At 35.4% G+C, this 23,452-nt stretch overlaps 3 protein-coding genes across 5 annotated transcripts; all 3 read right to left on the reverse strand.

Moving 5' to 3' along the window:
- Positions 1 to 3,624: 3,624 nt before the first annotated feature.
- On the reverse strand, positions 3,625 to 7,253 carry LOC131158438 (uncharacterized). Its single transcript, XM_058113311.1, has one exon. The coding sequence runs from the start codon at positions 4,553 to 4,555 to the stop codon at positions 3,803 to 3,805; it is 753 nt and encodes a 250-aa protein (XP_057969294.1). The 5' UTR covers positions 4,556 to 7,253; the 3' UTR covers positions 3,625 to 3,802.
- On the reverse strand, positions 7,055 to 8,285 carry LOC131158437 (uncharacterized). The gene has a single exon (XM_058113310.1). The coding sequence runs from the start codon at positions 8,197 to 8,199 to the stop codon at positions 7,303 to 7,305; it is 897 nt and encodes a 298-aa protein (XP_057969293.1). The 5' UTR covers positions 8,200 to 8,285; the 3' UTR covers positions 7,055 to 7,302.
- Positions 8,286 to 10,220: 1,935 nt separating this feature from the next.
- LOC131158436 (BTB/POZ domain-containing protein POB1-like) lies at positions 10,221 to 16,344 on the reverse strand. Of its 3 annotated transcripts, none has more exons than XM_058113308.1 (6): positions 15,794 to 16,344; positions 12,496 to 12,648; positions 12,163 to 12,284; positions 12,017 to 12,080; positions 11,475 to 11,754; positions 10,221 to 11,323 (listed from the first exon to the last, which is right to left on the reverse strand). In XM_058113308.1, exons 1-6 carry the CDS (start codon positions 16,050 to 16,052, stop codon positions 10,510 to 10,512), a joined length of 1,692 nt encoding a protein of 563 aa, XP_057969291.1. In that variant the 5' UTR covers positions 16,053 to 16,344; the 3' UTR covers positions 10,221 to 10,509. The 3 variants fall into 3 exon arrangements, with proteins under 3 accessions (XP_057969291.1, XP_057969290.1, XP_057969292.1); XM_058113307.1 differs by having other exon boundaries at positions 12,496 to 12,642; positions 15,794 to 16,308; XM_058113309.1 differs by lacking the exon at positions 12,496 to 12,648 and having other exon boundaries at positions 15,794 to 16,341.
- Positions 16,345 to 23,452: the final 7,108 nt, after the last annotated feature.

Raw genomic sequence — 23,452 nt, forward strand, 5'->3', positions numbered from 1 at the left:
GACGTATAATTCTTAACCGTTGGATCAACTTGATTAAAAAATAACTTGCGTGTTCTCTCATTAAAAATTAAATTTTTTAACTTTCCCGCAGGTTCAAAAGACTGAGGATTAAGGATCAGACGACTGAAGTTTCTTAGAGTTTCGAAAAATTAACCTGGACACAGGGTCAGATGTTTGAAGTTGGGGTTCAAACTTCTGAAGTTGCGGGTTCAGACGACTGAAGTCAGGGTTTAGTCTTCTGGTATGCTTCTGCCTGTTTCTGTGTTTCTCCAATAATTCTTCAGACGACTGAACTTAATCTTTGGTCTTCTGAAGAAATTATTCAGATGACTGAACTTAAATTTCGGTCTTCTGAAGTTGAATCTTTAGATGACTGAGCGTACACTTCAGTCTTTTGAAGTTGACACTTAAGCCTTGTGGTCAGGGAGTTCGGTCTTCTGAACAGACCATATTCTGGATTTTTCTTTTAGTTTCAAAAATCTGCTTTTGCACTCTTTCTTTGCTCTTTTATAAAATATTTTCATGGGTTTTAAAATATTTCTAAGTCCATAAATATCCCTTAAAGATGTTCATAAGATGCATGACTCCTAAGGTCAGTCTAGGGTATATTTTGAGTTTCGAATTAAATCATATGAAATATGTAAATACATTCAGTTCTAAATACTCATTACCATGACGATCTTGAACTTGCCACTTGCATCTTCATTCTTTCATTCTTTTAGTTTCATGGATTGTGCCAAGATGTATATGCTTTAGTCTTCATGGCTTCCATGACTTTCTAGCCTTCTATGCATGCTAAATATTGTTCCTGTTCATAATCTCAATGCACAGATCAAATACCAAGTGATTTGTCATTATCAAAACAGGATTGGACTCGTAGAGTCAACACTACTATTTAATGACAATTCAAAACAAACATACAATCAAGCAAAAAATTTTTTTTAAAAAAAAAAAAAGAAGGGAAAAAAGACTTTTTGCTTCTTTTGTTTTTATTTGATATGTTTGGATCTATAAAGTGGACTGTTTACATATCCTCTAAAAAGAAAAAAATTATATGTAATTCCTAGTAAATATTCTTAATTTTAATTTTAAAACATTTTTTGGTTATTTCATGAAAACTTTTAATTTTAATGATTTTTTGATTTATTTTGGAAGAAAGTCATAAAACTCAATTTAAAAACGCTAATTTTACTTTTTAGAAAAGAAACTTTTTAATCTATTCAACAACCACATCATGAATGTTTCATTAAAAAGTTAAACTTTCTAAAAAAAAAAAATGCACTTAATTATTTGGAAGTTGTTACTGCCCAGAATCACACTACTTCAATTGCTTCGCCCTTCGACTATGACCACTTTAAAAGAAACAAGTAAGAATGGCTTGGAGGACCCGGAGTGTACTCCGAGGGATCACTTCAATGCCTAAGTTGGAGAAAGGGAGACTCAGATTGCAACATTAAATATGAATGAGTGAAAATGAGATGCTTACCTCTCCCTAGGATCTCTTTTTTATAGTAACGGGGGCAAACATTTCCCCAGCTTGGCATTCATGAGGTACCATTTTGTCTAGGACGTTACAAGCAACTTATGGGTTGCAAGTAACTCATGGGTGGTTATCTAGGCCATCAATTGCAGCCTCCGTAATCGCACTAGGAATTATTGATACTTTAGTGGGAGTTATGTGAGACACCCAAGGTCAGCCTTGCGGCTGCCCGCCTCAGCAAGCATATTTGTCAAATTTGGGCGTACTAATTTTGGCTATATTAGTTCCCTCCCCTAAATACTCTCGAATATTTGAAACAAGTTTTTCTTATTCGAGAGTAATAACTCAAACCAGTCCCCTAAATAACCAATAAGAGCCAATTCCTATAAATTCCGACTCAATCATATTTTAGGCTTATATAATAACTAGCACATGAATTCCTTGAGTGTTTCCTTTCCCCCCTAGACGAGACTCATCAAATGAGCTGAGTTTTTTGCCATCCTTCTATTACTAACAAAGTGCCTAACAAATTACTCCTCCATTTGAAGAAAGGAGACGATGGATCTAGGCTTTAGAGTCCAATACGATGCCCTAAAACTTCCTTTCAAAGTGGATGTAAATGCTCGATACATGATTGCATTAGGCATGCCTTGCGGCTACATTAACACCCTAAAGGTGTCCAAGTAATCCAAAGGATCAACCAACCCATCATATGCCTACACACTAGGCATTTTGAAACTGTTTGGCAAAGGGACCTCCATCACCTCCTTGGTAAAAGGAGGGTCTGAGGATTTAATTGAAGACTCTTATATAGGGGGATGGTTGCGTACCTCCTTTACCAGCTTCTCCAGCTGGGTGAGCTTTTTGAACTTTTTCTCCAACTTGCTTGTCACTTCAGCTTTCTTACTGGATCTTTAGCTTTTACAACAATTTCTTGTGGGATAGTTGTATTTTTGTTAAGCACTGCTTCCTTCCGATCAACCTCCGAGCCATGCTCCTCATGATCCTTCTTCTGCTGCAAGATCATAGCAAATATGTCTTCTACCCTCCTTTGGAAGGCTAGAAAGTCACTCAGTGACACACTCGGGTTGTCAGTCAGAGTGGAATGAACTAACTAGGGAGATTGGTTTTCCCGAGTAGGTTCTGATATGAAATTATGTGATGTGGGCATGGTCAAGGACGAAAAATATCCCAAGAAGTTCCCACAGATGCCGCCAATTGTTGCTACCCATAATCACACTACTTTAATAGCTTCGCTCTTTGACTATGACCATCTGAGAAGAAACAAGTAAGAATGACTTGGAGGACTCAAGGTGTACTCGGGGGGATCACTTTGATATCTAAGTTAACGATTTTCAAAATCGTCACTAATAGTACGCCTTTTAATGACGATTTTCAAAACTGTCACTAATAGTATGCCTTTTAGTGACGGTTTTTACAACTGTCACTAATAGTACGCCTTTTAGTGACGGTTTTCACAACTGTCACTAATAGTACGCCTTTTAGTGATGGTCAAAACCTTCACTAATAGTATGTCTTTAGTGATGATTTTCAAACGAGAAAATATGTCAGTTATAGTGACAGTCTTAGGCCTTTAGCGACGGAATAAGACCGTCACAAATACTCAATTATTAGTGACGGTTTCCAAAACTGTCTTTTATAGTTAGTTGAGACCACCGTTTTAGTCAACACTTTGTAACTGTCACTAAGCCGTCACTAAAGGCCTTCTTTTTTGTAGTGGATGATACTTTATTTTCTAGCATCCATTTGAAGAGTATATAATTTGAGTTTATACTCACATATTTGTTGAATCATAATTTGAATTTGTATTTATTTTTTTTAGTCAATAAAATTTTGAACCTATTTATTCACGTACCTGACTAATTTATATGAACAACAGGGTGTGATGGAAAACTAAAGAAAAAGGTTTAAATTTATTAGTTTGATGAAGAACTGAAAAGGGGAAACTATGAGTGGAAAAATGCAAGAGGGTGTGAGACTAATATCGGGGAAAAAAACAATTTAAGAGTGAAACAAGAATGTAAGTGACATAATTTGAGTGCAAACACGTGAGAGAGTGTTATGAGGTAAGTATTTGTAAAATCAAGTTGAGGTTTGTATCATTCTTGACAAAGTCTTAACAGTTAAGTAAGGGAATGTTCAGTATCATTTTCAAAAATTAAAAATATAAACATCACAAGTGAAAACTAAAAACTACAAACTAGCTAATAGTTAATATTTTTTAAAATTAAAACAAATTCAAAACCTAATTGAGCTCGTGTTCATTTTGTCCTTCATCAGCTTGTTTTCCCATTAATTTCCTCAACCCTGTGCCTTAACTTGCTTGAGAATCACCATCCCAACAATGCTCACTAATACAAACAGCACTGAAAACCCTATCAAAAACTCTATCTCCCTCAAACTCCTCTCCACCCGCTTCCTCTCCACTGGAACAACAATGGAGAAATGACCCTGCTCCTCAGTGAAACACACATTGTGCAAGCTCATGTCACTGAGGTGAGTTGTCCCATTGGCATAAAATGCAGCACATTTCATCCCGGTGCTGTTCAACGTCGAATTGGGAAAATGTACAGAAATGGGTCTTCTCGTCGAGTCGAGATCGAGCTTCGGGAAGCTCGTGCTGCTCGAATTCGATGCATTATACACCATGAAACCAACCACAGGTGTAGTTAGTCTATAACCACGCACATTGTACTGGTGGGAAGACCAGTTGCCTAGGTCTACATAGACTATGGCAATTCTCCTAACGTAAGGCACCGGCAAAGTGCTTGGGGGAATCCTAAAGGCACTAAAGTTGGCACCTCTGAGCCAGAAATTCCTGCTTCTGAGCCTAACAACTGAGACTTGAATGCCAGAGAGATTAGAAGGAAGGTCGGCCTTGTACAAAACACTGGTGTGAGGTCTGTGTTGGACCACTGCTTCAAAAGCAAAACTTCGAAGAAGAGAATCCAAAGAGTCTGCAGTTTCATTGTCTGAGGTGAGAACAAATGGGCAGAAAAATGTGAGGAACATGGGCACTGACCATATGAAAAAACTGATTATGGCTGATCCCATCAATGAAGAAAATCAGTGATGTTAGAATGCCGCTGATGCTTTTCATGCCTGGCAACAATTCTCTTGGGATTTGATGGTATGTGCCTTTGGAGTCTAGTTAAATTATATATAGCAAGAGAACTAGAGAAGCTATTTGTGGAGAGGTGGCTTAATTCTTCTTTAAGTTGGTGATGGAATTGATGTTGATTGGCTTCTACGAAGTATGGAGAGAATCCAAAATTAATCGTGGTTGGTAGGGAAGAAAAGTGGGTAGATGAAGCGGAATGGGTGAAAAAGCAAAGGTACACTTTGCTTATGCTTTGTAGGTGAAAAAAGTGATGTATTGTGTGATGTGCAAGCTTGAAAATGCTTATTGAAGGGTGCAGAAAGGCTGCAAATGGGTTAGAAGGGACTAATTCAGGGATTTGCTGCAGGGCTTAAGTTAAGACTTGATCGAGAGAGAGTCCAAACCTGCAAGTTCATAACCATTACTAATAAGCTCAAATATTAACCACTTTCATCTCATTCTCATTGCGTAGCTTTTGACCCCTTTCTTTACAAAAGAGCATTACTTGTCGCTTTACCTAATGGGGGATCGCCCCATTCGGTAATGGTTGCCCAACTACCACTATAAATATCCCACTCAATGCACTAGTATCATTTAGAGATCTTTTAATTCACTCTTACATGACTCTCTCTCTCTCCTAGAGAGAGCCTATCTCAGCCTTACCTCACTCCTCAACTCTTTTGATAACTAAATCACCCCCTTCCTATCTTACTTCATTCCTGCCTCCTTAAATTCTCTTTGTTCTGAACTTCCATTTAGCATTCTATTTTGTGTCTACTACACAAAGTTTTAACGGGTAGCATAATCTGACTGGTAACGGGTGTAACGGAAAGCAGGGGTAAATGGGAAACGGGTGTAACGGTTGTGAATTTTTTCCAAGCACGCACAACCTTGTCAATACTAGCATACTTGCACTTTTTAAGTTTTTAACCCTTCTTAGAAAGAATTTTAGTGTATTTTGGATCCTTTAGTTCAACTAAGTTATTTGGTAAAGGCAAGAAGTTTACATTTGTTTTAAACCACCATTGATAGAAAAATTACATGTGTATGCGTATTTATACTTCTCATTTTTATGTGTGATAAATTATCATGTGTGCAAAATTAGTTAATAAAACAAAATACATTATATACTTTATTAATCTATTAGACACATGAGACATACAATGATACAAATAATACAAATATAAAATAACTAGAAAAGAAAGAACGTTGAAGTTGAAAAATATAGAACATAAATCAAATTACTAATATTATCAAAATAAAATATTTTCTTAACAAGTTAGTATTTTCAAATTAATAATTAATGCATCTCTTGTGAGTATTTAAAAAAATAGCAAATTTTGTATCATTGTCATCCTCATTATAATCTTTTCCCCCTCTTGCCACATAGTATATTGAGAATGATTTATGAAAGAGGGAAAAAAAGTGAGAAGAAAAAATAAAAAATAAAATAATTTTTTTGACATAACAGTCCTATAGCGGTTATGTAACGGTCATAGCGGCTTTACATAACGGTCGCGGTCTGTAACGGACAGCTGCTACGACCATGCTTTTTCTTCCTACCGATTTTGCAGTGTGTAACGATGTCGGTAACCCAAAAAATCATTACGTAAAGGTCATGGCAGTTATTTAAAACCATGCTACTACCTGATCCCTGAGTTGCTAGGGATTGTTTAATCTTCCTCCTACTCCTCTTACTTCTCTTCAATCAATTTGCATGCACAACTTCTACACTTGCATGCCTTATTCTAGAACCCTTTACTGCAAGCTACCAGAGATGAAGTCAAACCTTGATTTTATTTCACCAAGTTGGACTTCAGATTGTTCTTCTTTTGAGACTTTCATAAATCTCCAGGGTTTGGTGCTGCTCTGTGCTTTAACTGTTCTAGAAGGCATCTACCCTCTGGGGCACTGGTTTGGGTTGCCTCAGTGGCTATCGGTGTTTCTCATCTTTGTGTGACACTGAGTAGGAGTCCATGCCTAATGTCTTCTTCACTTTTTTTTTCCCTCTTCCTCTACAAGGTAATTTTATCCATCATGGAACAAATGTTTATAATTAATGTATCTCCTGCAAAAGCCAAGGAAAGAAGAGAGGGACGATTCGAATTCTGAAGTTTTTCATTGTGTTTAGGTGCAAGATTTTCAAGCTTTGGGTTTAGGTTTTATGGATTTGAACAAATTGAAACACAAAAGAGTAATCTAAATTTTGTTGAATTCAATATAAATCTAAGTTCAAGCCTCCAATTATGGACTCTCAAACGTTACATAAAGGTCATTAATGATTTATTGCACAAATTGATCATTTGAAGAATTAGATGAGATCGAAGAAGTTCTAATTAGTATCTATCAATTCCTTAAGAATTTAGTATCTTACACATAAAAGTTGAGTTTTGATGGTTGAATTGCTATATGCAGTGTAAAATTTTTTAATTGAATGTCATCAAATTATGAAGTTAAGGTCCTAAAAACTTTTTCGATTTGTATTAATGAAATTAAAACAGTGAAATTAAAATTAAAAGAAGAAAAATCATTTTGCCTACTCCCCAACTGTCCATTTACAAGTACAAAATACGAATTAAACAGCTTCATCTGAAAATAAATTCCAGAAACTTCAAGCCCTATTACTGTAAGTAAACAAAATTAAGTTTAGAAAGAAAATGAATTTAAAAGAGAAAAGAACAGAGGAAAGATAGAAGATCAGCTATGGAACATGTCCACTCTCCAGGACTGGCTGAGTTCTTGTTAATGTTGCAGAAGGCATTTTGCTGCTACCAATCCACATCATTGCAAGAGCCACCTCTTCATCAGCTTGCTTTTCCATTTCCTCAATCCTCTGTGTCTTGCTTAGTCTGAAAATTACCAATCCCACCACACCCACAAGTATCACTGCCCCTGAACAACCAAGCAAAATTAATCCCAACTTCCCTATATGATGTGAATTCTTCTTTGGCTGCGGTGGAAGTGGAACAACAATGGAGAAATGGCCCTGCTCATGACTGTGACACATATTGGGCAAGCTCATTTCACTTAGTTGGGCAGTCCCATTGGCATAAAATGCAGCACATCTTCTCCTGGTTCCGTTTGAGGATGTCAAGTTGGAGAAATGGATCAAAACAGGTTTTCCCGTCGTGTTGAGATCGATCTTTGAGAGGCTCTTGATGCTCAAGTTTGATGCATCAAATGCCATGAAACCCACCACAGGAGTACTCAATTCATAACCAGGCAGACCATAAAAGTGGGAAGACCAGTTACCCAGATTTTGATACACTATTGCAATTCTCCTCACATATGGAACCGGTAGAGTCCCTGTGGGGATGCTGAAGGCACTGAAGTTGGCACCATTGATCCAGAAATGCCTGCTTCTGAGCCTCACCACCGAAACTTCGATGCCGGAGAGGTTACTAGGAAGAGGAGTCTTGTGTAGAATGCTGGTGTGAGGCCGGTGTTTGATCAGTTCTTTCAAAGCGAAGTCCCGAAGGAGAGCATCCAAAGAATCACCAGTGACATCATCCGTGCTGAGGACTAATGAGCAGAAAAACAAGAGGACTAAAAACAGCATCCACCATTTGAAAAACCAGCTGATCCTGTTTGATCCCATCAAAACCCAACTCGAATTAAGGTCAATGCATCATAACACAATGATCAGAAATTCAGAATCACAACACAAACTCTTTAATTCCAACCCCCCCCCCCCCCCCCCCCCAATCCGAGCAAAAAATATAAGCAGTCTCCACTGTTCTTGTAAAAGCTACTGGCTTGACTTGATTTGGATTCTCCTGTGTGAAGTATGAAGAGGGCAAACCCTGTTTAGAAAGTTTGGCAACTTTTATCTTTTTGGGGTGGAAGTTTTGCAACTTGACTTTCTGCCAAAGAGATCCATCAAGCTCTGAGGAGGTTAGTTGGCTGGCTTCCATGCTGATTCATACAATCATTTTTTCTGTCAAATCATTCCTGTTACTTAGTCATTGGGGGGCTAAAGGAAAAAAAAGGAGAAAAATTTTGGCCCATGGGGCATAGATTGCGGGGAGCAATGTTAACGGCATGCGCTAATTGCTCCTCTCCGGGAGGCACCCAAATCTGGAATCATAAAAGAGTCCCCCACCAACATTGGAATGCCCTCATGGCCTTAGCCCAAAATATAACTTTATATACATATATTTTTTACGAAAAGCCTGAGAGATAAGGAATGAGGATGATGGTGGTAACGGCTCTATGTTTTGCCAAACACCCTTTTGCTGTTTGAACTTGCTGACTTTTTGCCCATTTTATGATTTACTACTCCAACCATCTTGTTAGTTGATTAGTGTAAAGGACTCATGTTATATGCTGAAATTAGCATGCGCTATACCTTTTGTTAAAATTTTAAGTGAATAAATAATTGTTAAGACTTCTTTATACTCTTAAGTTGTAGTAAAAATCAATTCTTTTTCACCAGTGTAGGTGCTATGATTAAGGTCTAATTGCAATTTTTTCCAATTTCGTTGTTTGTAGGCTGCAGCCAAATTTTGTTTTGAAGTTTACTTTATTTCTTTTCACGCGGTTTACTCATCGTGAAAATGTAAACTTTGTTGATATAACTATAAAATATGAAAAAGGCAAAAAAGTTAAAAGTGCTTTAATTGATAAAAAAATTCAAAAGAAAAAAAAAATGTTTAAAGTCAAAACCCTAGATTTAATCCTTGCGTTTGGTTTTAGATTTTGGCATATATTAAAAAGAGAAGCAAAACCTTTATAACAGGGGTTGAACCATACCTACCAAAAAGAATATTAAGGAATTGAATCGATCTCCAAAGGCTATGTTTGATAAGATAAGGAATGACAAGGGAGAACAAAAAATTTTTTTAAAAAAAATGTTTGTTGACCACCTTCCAATGAAAGCTAGGAAAGAAAGAAAATTATTCTGATGTAATAAAAGTATATTTGAAATATATATATATATATATATATATATATTGTAAGTTTATTTTCTCCAATTTTCATTTTTCCTATTTTTGTGGAAGAATTGATGAAAATTGACAAGAAAGACTTGCATACCTCATGAGCAATGTGATATGACCCAGCAAGACTCATGTGCCATGGTTTCAAAATTATTAGGAGAGCAAGAGAAGGAAAAAGGTATGCCCACCCCATATTAGGGGTCTTTGAGACTAGGAATTAAATTTTTAAAAATTTAGATAAAATATAATATAAAAATTATTAAATTTTATTCAAATTAATTTACATTCAAATTTAAGGGCTAAAATTCTTTCTTCCAAACACTACCCTAATACACTTTCTAAGTTCTTCATGGTAAAAAGATCAACTTTTCACGTTGACTGCTCCTTCCTCTTAGTTCTAATTACGTGCAGCATAAGTCAAACTAGCATCAGGAGAAAGAATCACAAGGCTACTGCTGGTCAAATGGTTCAGCCTAAGAAACATGTTTTCCTTGTATCAAACAAAACATGGAGAGACAGTATCTCTTTAATATGCACATGCCCACATTAAGCAGCAGAATCAATATGTATAGACCTTGGGAGCAAGCCATGCCAAGAGGGCTTCTGTCCAAAACCAGAGCCAGCCATACTCCAGTTTCAACCGCCATACGAGAGAGGAAAATACAAGTTCAAGAAGTTGCAGTTCAACCATACAAACATGTTAAGATCATCTCTATTACACTCCTCAATACTCAGAAAGTTTATCCATGTAAATTCAAATATTACATGCTTTTAAGCAAGCCAGAAGTTGAAAACTAATAGGAAAATACAAATAAATGAAAACAAGAAATTGCATATACACAAATATAGATTACAATGTTAGATGTTTCATGTCACTTATCTGATGGAACTGAAAAGATATACCTACCTAGGCCTTCCTGACGTCTAAAAAACAAGGATAGGAAGCAGTTGAAGAAAGCAAACATGAAGACTCATTGCCTGATAGTGAGCTCAGCCCGGAGGTGGAGGATGCCATTAATAAAATAAAGACTGTCATCCGCCATGAAAGAAGTCCAAGCTATAGCAAACAAGTTACGATACCCAACTGCCTTCCCCCCTGTGAAGGTATAGTTTCCTTTGTACTTGCTTATATACTCCTCAGTTGGCTTTGACCGAGCTGCAAACTCATAATCAACTGCAAAAGTCACCGACCCCTTCTCTTGCATTCCTAGAAACAGGCCAAAGCAATGGAAGGAGTTTTGTTGGTCCATATTGCAGTGAGCTGACAGGAAAAACCCCTGCCCACCCAGGTGGAAAGCTTGTGAGTAAACCCGCCCAGCAGGAAATAAATGCGCACACTCCTCCCGTTTCAGGTCCAGATACACAACACACTGCTGTCGAGGCAGTTCAAACTCCACCACCTTAACTGGGCGGTACTTGTAAGCCCTCTCCACAAAACGGCGGTAATAGGTATTGGCATCATCTGCAGCAAGTGATCGTTGTCGATATGTTGTCTCAGCCTTGAAGAAGAGAGCCTCAAGCACGACCTTGGATGCAATTTCGGGTTCAAAGTCAATGCAGGTCAAAACTTTCTTCAGCTTTCGGCATGTCATATAAGGAAATCGGATGAGGCGACCAAGGCGGGTACCAAGGACTTCTCGTCGATCATCCAGTTTTGGGTAGTGAATCCGGGCCCATTTCAGCACAAAGTCAAAAACACCATCCTCTGATGCCACCTGTAGATCATCACTGGAGAGTACAGCCTCAATTCCAGCTAGCGGCAAATTCAGCACCTCTTCTTGAAACCTGGTGAGAAAAGGAGCAAATTGGAAAAAAAAAGTGAGGAACGAAATTAGTGAACACTTGGAAGGGACACAGCGACCACCAACAATGGAACAGAGCATTTTTAGTTTTCTTAGAGAGAAAAAGAAAGGGGATTGAAGAATGTTAAACCCACTTAGTTATGTCCTTATAACGAGCAGCAAGATAATGCTTTGCTGCTTCTGTCAGAGGCTGAACGGCCTCAGCCATTAAAACAGTAGAAGGAAGATCCAAGTAGAGCAGGGCAGATTCGCAAGTCATGGGCAAGTTCCGCAATAATCGGCTGCAGTATCTCATGCAAGAAGCAACCTCAAATTTGTCCGCTGCCATCAGCACATCCAGCAGAGCAGCAGGTGTCATTGTTGATAAAGTATTACTATACATAAAATTCAGGAGGTCCATGAGGGCAGCTTCTTCTGCTCCACAGTACACAAAAAAGAAGCTATGGTAAGTTAATGTTGTCCAGTTTCCAATTATAAAAGGAAAAAAGACAAGGAAAAAATTACTAGAATCCAAGAATTGGATCCATTTGTGCCACTGAACCTAGGAATAATACCAACTACCACATAACTGACTACATGAAACTTAGAATTTTCATAAATTATCAGATGAATACAATCAAGAGGCTTGTATAAAGCCATAGGCAGATGTAGAACTAATGAGTGTTCCTGTACTTACCAGAAGCATTGATTCTTAGAGTAACATGTCGCTGTTCAGATTCCTTCATCCCATTTGAGAAAAGCTACAAAAGAACAAAAATCAGAAGGCAAATTTGAAAAGCCAAAGAAGAAAAGTGGCACAAAGGCCAAACTAAAACCCCTTACCTTATAAAAGAATGGACTCTTCGCTGCTAAAATTGGAGAGCTAATATGTAATGTCTTCACTCTAAGAACGGTTGAAAAGTCCATGCTCCAAGATGAATCATTGCTATGAGTAGGTTCATCGCCTAAAAAATCATCTTATTGAGCTTGGAATCCATGTAATGCAGCTAAAAAGAGCGTTAAAAAGTTTCTAAACTATAATAGGCAACAGAAATTTTTCAAAATTATCCTTCAGCAAGCAAGATAAATTTGATTTCCAGAAGAGTCATTGCAATAAACCACAGCAAAAAACAATATCACTAAAAGACAAAAATTAAAAATAGATAACACGTGTACCCAGCTGATTTGTATTCACTCCAACACCTGGAGGCGATTCCTCAATCATTGCCACAGCTTCCTCATCTTGATTCTCATAGGGCAAACCATCCTCAGTATCCGGCATGTTACAGTTCAAAATCTGCTCTTCACGGTGCACGAGAACGTCTACAACTATGGGTAAAAGAGTTATTTGAGTCTGAGTCAGTAACCACATGGATGAAAGTCAGATTATCTTTACTACTAATTAAAGTAAGAGGGGGGCAGTTTTCATCCTAAATTTTCCCCTCATTCTTCCTAAAATGCCCTTCTAGAAGTTTAATAAAACTACCCTATTCTCATTGTATCTAAACTCTCAGTTATCTTCCAAAAACAACAACAACAACAAACCAAGCATTACTCAGTTATCTCCCTAAAAACCATAACATTAGGGTTGTGGAGCAAGCGCATGCAGGGGCATTCGGTTCACAATATCTTTCACCATCCCTAGGAATGTGATGTCCATGGCATTCCATTCCCATGTTTGCTTTTGGAATTAGAATTGGACGTGGCAATAATCTCACATTTGCAGAGAATGAAGGATTCCCACAAAATATGGGAATCTAATTCCCATGCTTCATCAAGGGTAAGTTTCACGGAATACCCGTTCCCAAAGATATTTTGTCCGATTGGGCTATACTGCCCCCATAATATGGTGTCGGCAAACACTACTATTATATTTGTAATAAATAATTATCAGAATAATAAAAATAGAAAGCAATAAACAATATAAGCACTAGTGTTATGCTATCACAATATAATAATGGTTGAAATTTCCAGACCATATTGCCCCCATATTCCAGCTAATTGAATTATTTTGTACTGAAATGATGGTTGAAAATTTTAGAATATGGATTTAATTTAGTACATATACTTAGCAGTTTTTGTGGTTAAAATATAATTGTTCTTCATGTGTTGTTCATACATAAGTCAAGAGTATAATTATAATCTTTTTTGAAATATTTGAAGGATTTCCATTGTAAACCAAATACTAAATTGGTATCAAGTGTACATTCCTAAGAATCTTATATTGCATTACAAGCAAAAAAATATTCCCATGAGGCAAGCATCCATTCCCAGGAAGGATTCCTGGAAATGTCATTCCATGGGAATATTTTTGATAACTTGAACCAAACACCACCATAGTATGTGCCTGCAGCTAGTGCATTTAAGCTTGCTCAGCAAGAGATAAAGGAAAACCTGGGAAAAGATAAAAGGTGAACAGTCCAACTTAAACATCACTGGATTATAACAATTGGTGATAAAGCAATTATCCTTAACTGCATTACAGCAGGTAACCAACAATACTAACAGAGCACGTCTATAAAATTTGAGCAATTAAAAAGAAAAGGCTTTTACCAGAAATAGATGAGCAAGACTTCTCATCCACCATCCTATTCAAAATCTACGAAAGCCAAAATATTCTTAACCAATGAATATTGTTGTAAATATAAACTAGGTTAATGCATGCACAAAACAAATCAAAAGAAAACATAACAGAATAAGAAGAATACAACAAAATTTTATGTGGTTCGGTTTGTGCACTTATGTCCACAAAACTCATGCAGAATCTCCATAATATTGTCAACTAAAACTGCCCTACAATTTCAACTCTTGATTACAGATATAAATTTTGAAACCATTAAACACCTTCATGTAACAATATAGGGGCAATACAGCGCCCAGACTCCAAAAAATACCCTACATGGTTATTTATGGTTCAACTCAGATGCCCCTTCAGGCCTCTATACCTCCATGCAAAACCTTCACTTCAAGCAAACCACACCTCTAAATATGAACACAACTCAACAATTATATTTAGGAAAAAATCGACACTTATCCTAAAGGCACGACAGAAGGAAGTTGCAAATATTGTGATTCCAAATCCAACTCAACTTAAAAAACAGAATAGATGGTACATTTTGCAATTGGCCATCAAGAAACTGGGCAATTATGAATGTTCTCTATTTGGAATCAAGATCAGCTGAAAACCTCAACCTAACATTAAATTCTCCAACAAAGTCATGCAGGTTTAAAAATTGCCCCAAAAATATGAAAACATTAGCAAAAAGGAAAGCAGCCAATAACAAAGTCATAGATAAAAGGGAGAACTCCAAGAAAGAACCATGCAACTTTCACCATCAGACCATTGCTGCACATTTTGGGCTTGTTAAACAACCACTTTACCTAAAAGATTAAGCTGTTAGGTTGTGGACCAAAAATGTATGTCAAACTTTAACACTCCCCCACCCTCCACCCCCCACCCCCAAAGCATGTGCAGCCCAACAGTACGCGGAGGGATAAACACATGATAGAAAACATCCATTACAGGGAATATAATAATTTTGTAAACACTACAGAATAAACACAGGCAACAAGAGTGAAAAGACTAGAAATCAAAACCTCTTCATATCCAGCTCTGATATTATATTAGACAATCACTTCACCTAAAAACTTAAGTTGTTAGGTTGTGGGACAACAATGTATATATCAAGCTTTAACTGGGTCGAACAGATATGCTTACATTGTGCTTTACCGTTAAAAACCAATCCATCCCCTTCTCATCTCTCCCACTTAGCAGTGAAAGCATCAACGATTCCTCTCTCAATTCCGTCTCTTTTAAACACAATGCCAACAAACCAAACTTATAGACAAACTCTCAAGACTCTTATACACAGAGCTGCCATCCCCTCCCATCAAAGAAATGAATCACATAATTATATAAACACCACCCCTGCCCCTACCCACCTGAAAAAAAAAACAAACAAAGTCCGCATGACAAGCTTTGACTTTTATCTCTGCCCTAAATTAACCTATAAAACCTCATAGATTTTTCCACTATTTAACAAGCCAAAACCTTGAATCATAGGCAATTTAAAAACTCAATATTCAGCAATGAACACTATCCAAGATTCCCATTTAGCATCAAATTGAACTAAATTATCACATAAAAATGAAAAATAAAACTAAACAAACAAAAATGCTTTTTTTTCCCTGTCTTAAAAAATCCCTAACCATGAACTCCAAGATCCTCTAAAAATTAAAAATTCAGCAACAAATACCATCCAAAATTCCCAATTAGCATCAACTAAACCCAAGATAATCTAAACATTCAACAATGAGCATTTAATGGATAAATCTACAAAATATCACAAGAAAATGAAAAGGAAAACAAAATAAACAAAAATAAAAACAAATGCATACAGTGATCAAGCCCCAAGAAGAAACGTTACATAAACCAGCGTCACGCAAAATTGGAAGAAGAAGAAGACGAACTCACCACTATCTTTCTTAATATCCTCCCTGCGCCTCTTTCGATTCCGGGCCCAATCGGCGATGCTGTTACATCCCTCCCCGTCCGACTTGCTCTCCGGCAAATCAGCCACGATCTCAATCTTCAGCACCCGATCCGAGAAATTGCTATCATTGAACGCAAACGCGAAGTCCGAATCCGAACTCGACCCGGCAACGCCTTCCGGCGATAATTCGGGTTCCATGGTCGTCCGGGGATCGAAAAGATCCGAGCTTGAGTCCTTCATGCTCCTCACCCTCCACCAGACGAAACCCCAGATACCCAAATGAAAACCCCAGAAACCAATAAAACCCAGAAAGAGAATTTCGAGCTCCGAGAAAAGCCCTAAGCTGCTGCTTCTTCTTCTTCTTCTCCTCCTTCTCCGGCGGCGTCTCCGTCGGTCCGGAAACAGTACGGGTATGGAAGCGGCCAACGTGACGATAGCTAGCTGATGGTCAATGATAATGTATTTTTTCTATTTTCCCACACCCATATCCACAAGTTTTTGCCTTTTTGGATACGGTAAAGATAATATATACGGATTTTGTTTTAAGAATTTATTGTTTTTAAATAGTTAATGCAAGAAGGAAAAAAAAAATAGTTGTCCAGAAAATAATAATAATAAAAAGGTTTTTTTCAACTGTAGACGGTCAAAATTGCTAAGAGAGGGTCGGTCCAACAACGACGTCGTATAATTTTAGGGATTGTTTGGTAGGACAAAATTACTTGCACATATTTCTTTCTTTCCTTTGTTTTAACTTTTTTTTTTTTTTGGGGGGCACTAACCACTAAGTTGTGTTTTCTTGGTTATGGTTAGGTTTATAATTACCAGATTAAACACAAGAAGAAAATGAAAAAAACTTATAAGAGATGATTGGGTCAATTCATTTAAATTTTTTTATGAATAAATAAATTTATATTTGTAGTATTGAAATTTATACCTTTGATAAAATTTTACTTGATCCCATTTCATTTAATTAAAAAGTCTAAAAATAAATGATAAAAATTCAATATCACCAATTTTCAATTTTTAAAAAACATCATATATGCAATTTAAATCATTTGTGCAAAAAAGAAGAATTTCAAATTATTACATTGTAATAATCAAATATTTACTTAGGAGCAATTTGGTATCATTATCAAAAATTATGAAGACAAAAATGTTATGCCTTCAAATTTTACTTTATAATAAAAAAAATTATTATACATGACAATTGAAAAAATGGTAAAATATTTTGTAATTAATTTTGCTATTATTTTAAATATATATTTTTTAATTATATTTAAATTCATATGATCATTTTATTTTTATTTTTATTTTTATTTTAAAATGCACAAAATGAATTACTTAATCCAAAAAACTTATTTCTAGATATTAAAATTTCTAACAAGTTGTTAAAACAATTTAACATTTGAAAATTAATAATAAAAAAAATAATAGTATAAACAAACACATATTTATAAATAAATTTTTCGCTATACAAAAATAGAAACAGAAAATAAAAAACAATAACAATATCATACAGACCCTTAACTCTATAAACTCACGACACAACCACTTATATATATACATATTATGTGTGTGTGTGTGTGTGTGTGAGAGAGAGAGAGAGAGAGAGAGATAGAGAGAGTAAATTATATACATGGCAAAATAAAAGAGATTAAAGACCACTACTCATGAGACTAATGTGGTGGCTCAAAACCACCTAAAATTTCCTCGAAATTGATTAGACTACATGGCATATTGAAATTCTTTGAAATGATGAATATAAGATGAGTGTCCTTAAATGACTATCATTCTTGAACTTAATGCAAGTATGTATGCATACAAATATACAGGGGGAGTTTAAACCTCACTCTAAGGAAAAATAAACATGAGCTTAACGTCTATAATCTCTTACATGCTGAGTAATATTTAGAAGGATGAACATGTTTTGAGTGTGCTTAAATGAAATTCAACCTTGAATGTTATGCACTTATGTGTGTTTGAGACTATACCGAGGAACACAAGCCCCATCCTTGAGAAAAAGATTAGAAATACCTGCCTCATGGACTCACATTATTATTGTTTATACTTTTTAAGTCCTAATTTTTTTTTTTTGTAACCTGAACATCATATCCTGTCTTCATTGAATTATCTTTGATATGGATTGTTCCTAGTACGCATGAATACAATGCATGACTTAGTATTTGATTTTTAGTGCATGTGTGTTTAGGAACATTTTACTAGTGAAATACAAATAATTCAACTTATATCAGTTAAAATTTGATTAAGAATGAAAAATAGTACTTATACTGTTTTCTCTCTAAATGACTGTTTTACAATTAATTTCCGTATAAGTAACTAAAAGCATCTAAGCATGTATTCAAATTGATAGGGGGAGCATTTGAAAATGATTTTCTATCCTATTTTGCTCACCAACTGTTTTGGCTTAGATTTGCTTTGAAATTTTCAGTGGGTGATGTATTTTAGAGTATGATGATTTTATTGAAAATCTAAGATTGAGTTATGTTGCTTGCCATAGGTGTCTTAGGGTTTGCCACATGATCTCTATTTTAAATTATTTAATATCGTTGGATCTATATGGTTGCATTTTTTTGGTTAGATTATGCATTATGCTCAAATGCTTAATCAGGAAAATGATGTTTGCTTGAGCTTCATATTAAAGTTTCTTTTTCTGCAAGCATAACCCCCAGTATTTATCGAAAATCATAAGGGAATATATTTTTATACATATATATTTATTTATTTATATATACATATTCTAAAAGCAAGAAATGAACTTATATATAATATATTTTATCTCTTGCTTATGTGTGTGAATGTTTTCATGACTGTACTTGTATTATATTGAAATTTTATGTCATGAAATTATATTGTTTATAAATTCTATTTAAGGATGTTGCATAACTAGTTCATGGATCTTATATGAAATGCATTTGAATTAGTTAAACCGCATTTATGGTCAAATCTACATTTGTTATCATATGTCGTGTGTGTTAAATTCAAATCTTTCACGAGTCTTGTAATATGTTTAAATTGTCAAGGTTTGCGAATAATCCTGGTATGATCTTGTTTGTCATGTGCCTTTTAATCTCTTAATGACCAATTATGAAAATTGTTCTTTGCTCAATTGTTATATTTTCAACAAGTTATAAATTTTTTTATGTCCAATTGTTATATCAAAAAGGGGAGAGTTTTTCTAAGAAAAATAAAAGTTTTTTTTTTTTTTTCAAAAAGGGGGAGTTCTCTTTGTTAAGTCTGTTTTAAATGATAAAATTGTTTTCTACTTAGTTGAGCCCTTTTGCTGATGACAAAAGGGGGAGAACGTTTTTTAGCAAAATGATAATTACCGAAAGGGAAAATTTTAAGGGCAAAAACATTTGGGCAAATATCTAAGCTTGTACTTTAACGCAAAAAATTAAATGCATGATCATTGTAATGTTTTCTTTTGTGAATATGCTTAAGCGTTAGTATCTATATTTTTATTTTGCATATTCTTAGGGGGAGCCTTTTCAAGTTGTACCCATTTTACTCTGATGTGTTTGTCATCATAAAAAAAGGGGATATTATTGTCTTTTTGAGTCTGATCCCTATTTTGATGCTAACAAAGCATCTGTACCTTATATGTGCACTTAGTGTGTCAACAGGTTTACATTTAAGCATGAACATAAGATACGAGAAAATGGAAGCTTAATGGACTTAAAGATTATGCATTTTAGGTGAATTTCACGCAAAAGAACAAAGAAGAAAGAAGAAATTTGTTCATTTCAATTGTAAATTGCATTTAAGTTTTTATTATTTTGGTCTGTAATAATGCATGCATTTGTATGATATGACTTAATGCTCAGATAGGCCATCATTCGGTCAACGTTGGATTTTTTAGGTACTTTAATAGCCCCAATGGACCCACCCATTTCAGTTGTAAACACCTTGGTCGACCAAACACTCTATTGGCCAAAAAGTTAAAATATTGACTATGCCTCGAGTGACCGAACAAAAATGAACGTATCTTCCACAGTCGACCAAACCCTGGTCATTGACTTTTTCACTATCCCCGTCTACTCAAACTTTTAGTTCAAAATCACCCCGAGCGATTGAATTGTGAGGCTCGGTAGACCAAACCATTCATTGGGCGACCGAAACCACAAAGGTTTGGAAAATCGCCTGGCTTAGCCGACCGATCGCTTTCCATGGTCAACTGAACCCGAAAAATTCACTTTTCTCTTTATGTCTGTTCGGGCAACCGACCCTAAGGACCAAGCGACTGAAACTCTCGGGTTGCCAATAATTAATTGTGGTAACTGGGGTTAAAATTTAATTAAACAAATCTAATAATACCCAATGTGTCCCATCGGTCATATTTTTGAGAAAAATCTATAAATACACCCTCATTTTCTTTGATTAGCAAATAATTTTCTCTCAAATATTTTTAATTCCTTGTTAATCAAAGTTCCCCCAAACTAATTTCATTGCAAAAATCTTTTCCTTGGGGTAAATTTTTACACTCTCCAACTCTTTTTATTATTATATCTTAAAAATCATTTTTACAAGAGAGCATTTTTTTATTTGGGCATTTATTTTCAAGTGTTTTATTCTCTCTAGCTTACATATTTGAAAAATATTGTTGAGAGTAAAGCTTTGGGATTTCTCCACATATTTCCATGGTAAATATGTTGTTGGAGAAACACTTTTTTGCATCTATGCTTTCATTGATAAACCTTTATATTGCAAAGATCATTTGAGAAACCAGGACCCTAGGTTCTCTTACTTCTTTATTAAAAATATTTTTAGAGATATATTTGATTCAGGGTTTAAATCTTTGAGATCTTTATCATATACATTATATTCAAAGATTGCAAAATGATTTTGAAAGCACCTTTACTCTACTGAGCATGATTTCATATCATATTAGAGGACACGTTTTAGAGCTTTAATGTTGTACATCTCTGCTTGTATTTAGAAGTATTATTTTGTACAAAAATGATTTTTAATGTAACGGTTCTGTTCAGCTCAGAAATTGAACTGGGGAGTCTCAGTCCCGTAAATGAGACAAGTTTGGCTCAACCTTATAATTGAGTTAAGGTTTACCTCGCCTCGTAAGGAGAGGTTGTAATGGTGTTGGAATTGGTGTGATTTGAAGAGAGGGGGTGGGGGGGGGGTGAATTGTGTTTTAAAAACTTTTTGGTAAATTTAAACATTTCACCGATTCACCACAAATCATATCCCATTCATAATACAAACGTGTATGTAAATAATAAAACTGCAAGTACAAACATACACGTGCAACATATTTTATTTAAATGAATGTGTGCATGCAAATAATTATAATTGTAAATGGACAAACATACACATATTGAAATTATAGTGCGGAAAATAAATAAGAAAATGAGAGAGGAATACACGATATTTGTTATCGAGGTTCGACCAAACCAGTCTACATTCCCGTCTTGGGCATACCCCCCAAGGATTACACTATCCCTATTCACTTAATTGGGTGGAGCAGAAGCTGTTTACATCCTCTCCTTATGAGGCGAGAAAAACCCTAATTCAATTTTTGGACTGAACCGAACTGGTCTCACTTACGGGACTGAGACTCACCAGTTCAATTACAGGATAAACCCAACTGATACAATAAGAATATTTTTGCACATGAAAATACTTCTGAAAAATACAAGCATGGATGTACACATTAAGCTCATAAAAATACACACTCCAATGATATGAAATAATGTTCAGGGAGTAAGGGTGCTTTCAAAATAATTTTTATAATCTTTGAATATAATATGTATGATAAGCACCTCAACGATTTAAACCCTAAACCAAATATTTCTCCAAAAAATATTTTCAATAAGACATGGGAGACCTAGGGTTTGAATGTAAACAAAATGCCTAAATAATACTCTCTTGTAAAAATGATTTTCAAGAGTAAATGAAAGAGTGTTTGGAGAGTATGAAAATTTTGATCCCAAAATGATTTTTCAAGTAAAAGAATATGTGGGGGAACTTTGATTAGGAAAAAGATTTGAGAGAAAAGTTAAACTAATCAAAGTTGCTAATCTTGGTTTATGAAGGGTATATATAGAGTCTGAGAATTTTTTAACCGTTGAGGACATGCTGGGTATTATAGAAAAGTTTAATTAAATTTTAAATCCATTTTAGCATTTAAAAATATCCCAACCCGAGAGTTTCGATCAACTAAACCATAGGTTCGGTCGCCCGAACAGACCTATTTGAAAAAGACAATTTTGAACTTCGGGTGTCTGAAAAATGGTTTGGGTGGCTAAATTAGGCAATTTTCAAAATGTCCAAGATTCGGTCACCCGTCCTTAAGTTTGGGCTACCAAACTTGCATGTTCGGTCGCCCGAGGGTATTTTGAACGTAAACGTTCGGGCGCCCGAGTTGGTGGAAAAGGACAAGTTACAAGTTTGGTTGACTGAAGACGCTATGGTCATTTAAGTTCGGTCCCCTGAAGTCAAGTCAACTATTTGACCAGTCAATAGTTCGGTCAACTGAGGCAATTTGACTTACTTGGTTCAATCGTTCGAATCCCTTTCAATTTTCAACCTAGGTTGTATTTTACTTTTGTTATTTTCCTTAAGTGAAGTGCAGGGTCTTAGGGTCTCTCTAAGGTCTAGGCATTTTAGTTTGCCTTCAAAAATATGGCATTTGTCGGCCAAAGTCACCCTCGAGGTCTGTCTATGATTCTATTTGAGTACTGAGACATATCATCCAGGATGTATGCAGTTATTACAGACCAAAATAGAAAAATTAAATACATATACAACTAAAAACATGTCTTCTTCTTCTTCTTCTTCTTCTTCTTCCGTCTTCATGGAATATGCCAAATAATGTGTTCTTTAAGCTCCGTCTGGCTTCCATCTCATACCTCTTATGTGTGTGTTAAATTATAACCTGTTCAACCACTAGAAACACACATAAGTAACTTGCAGTTTTTTATTATCAAAACTAGGGAGTGGACTCAAAAAACCAACAATCTCTCCCTTTTTGCTGATGACAAACGCATCATAGCAAAATGGGTATAGCCTGAAAAGGCTCTCCATAAGAATATGCATAATATAAAATATAAATAATAAAACTCAAGCATATTCACAAAAGAAGACATTACAAATGATCATGCATTTAAATTTTTGTATTAAAGCACATGCTCAAAGATTTAACCTCTATATTTCGGTCATTATCATTTTACTCAAAAAACATTATTCCCCTTTTGGCATCAGCAAAAAGGGCTAAGCTACGTAGAAACATTTAATCATTTAAAAACAAACTTAGCAAAGAGAACTCCCCCTTGTTTTTGAAATGATTTTCAATTTGTTTAGAAAATACTCTCCCTTTACGTTTTTGGCATTTATTTTTTCATACAACACAATATAACTAGTTAAAAAAAATGTCATGATAAACATTGTCAAACCAGAAGTATACACAAACCAATTCATTTTGAACACAACATAAGACCCGCAAAAGATTGGAATTTAAAAACATGCGGCATATGATCGCAAGTGATAGTTTGAGCATAAGAGTGGTCTAACTAGTTCATATGCATTTCATGAACAATCAATGAACCAGTTATGTAATATAATACTCAAAAAAAAATTTTCATGACAAATAATTTTAAAAAAAGATA

The sequence above is a fragment of the Malania oleifera genome, chromosome 6 (assembly GCF_029873635.1).
Source record: "Malania oleifera isolate guangnan ecotype guangnan chromosome 6, ASM2987363v1, whole genome shotgun sequence".
Taxonomy (NCBI): Eukaryota; Viridiplantae; Streptophyta; class Magnoliopsida; order Santalales; family Ximeniaceae; genus Malania; species Malania oleifera.

Coding starts and splice junctions, on each gene's coding strand:
- LOC131158438 (XM_058113311.1), bottom strand. CDS start 4,555: ATGGGATCAGCCATAATCAGTTTTTTCATATGGTCAGTGCCCATGTTC.
- LOC131158436 (XM_058113308.1), bottom strand. CDS start 16,052: ATGAAGGACTCAAGCTCGGATCTTTTCGATCCCCGGACGACCATGGAA. Junction 12,081..12,162: donor AGAGTCCATTCTTTTATAAG/GTAAGGGGTTTT, acceptor GTTCTTTTGTAG/CTTTTCTCAAATGGGATGAA. Junction 11,755..12,016: donor TCTAAGAATCAATGCTTCTG/GTAAGTACAGGA, acceptor ACTGTGGAGCAG/AAGAAGCTGCCCTCATGGAC.
- LOC131158437 (XM_058113310.1), bottom strand. CDS start 8,199: ATGGGATCAAACAGGATCAGCTGGTTTTTCAAATGGTGGATGCTGTTT.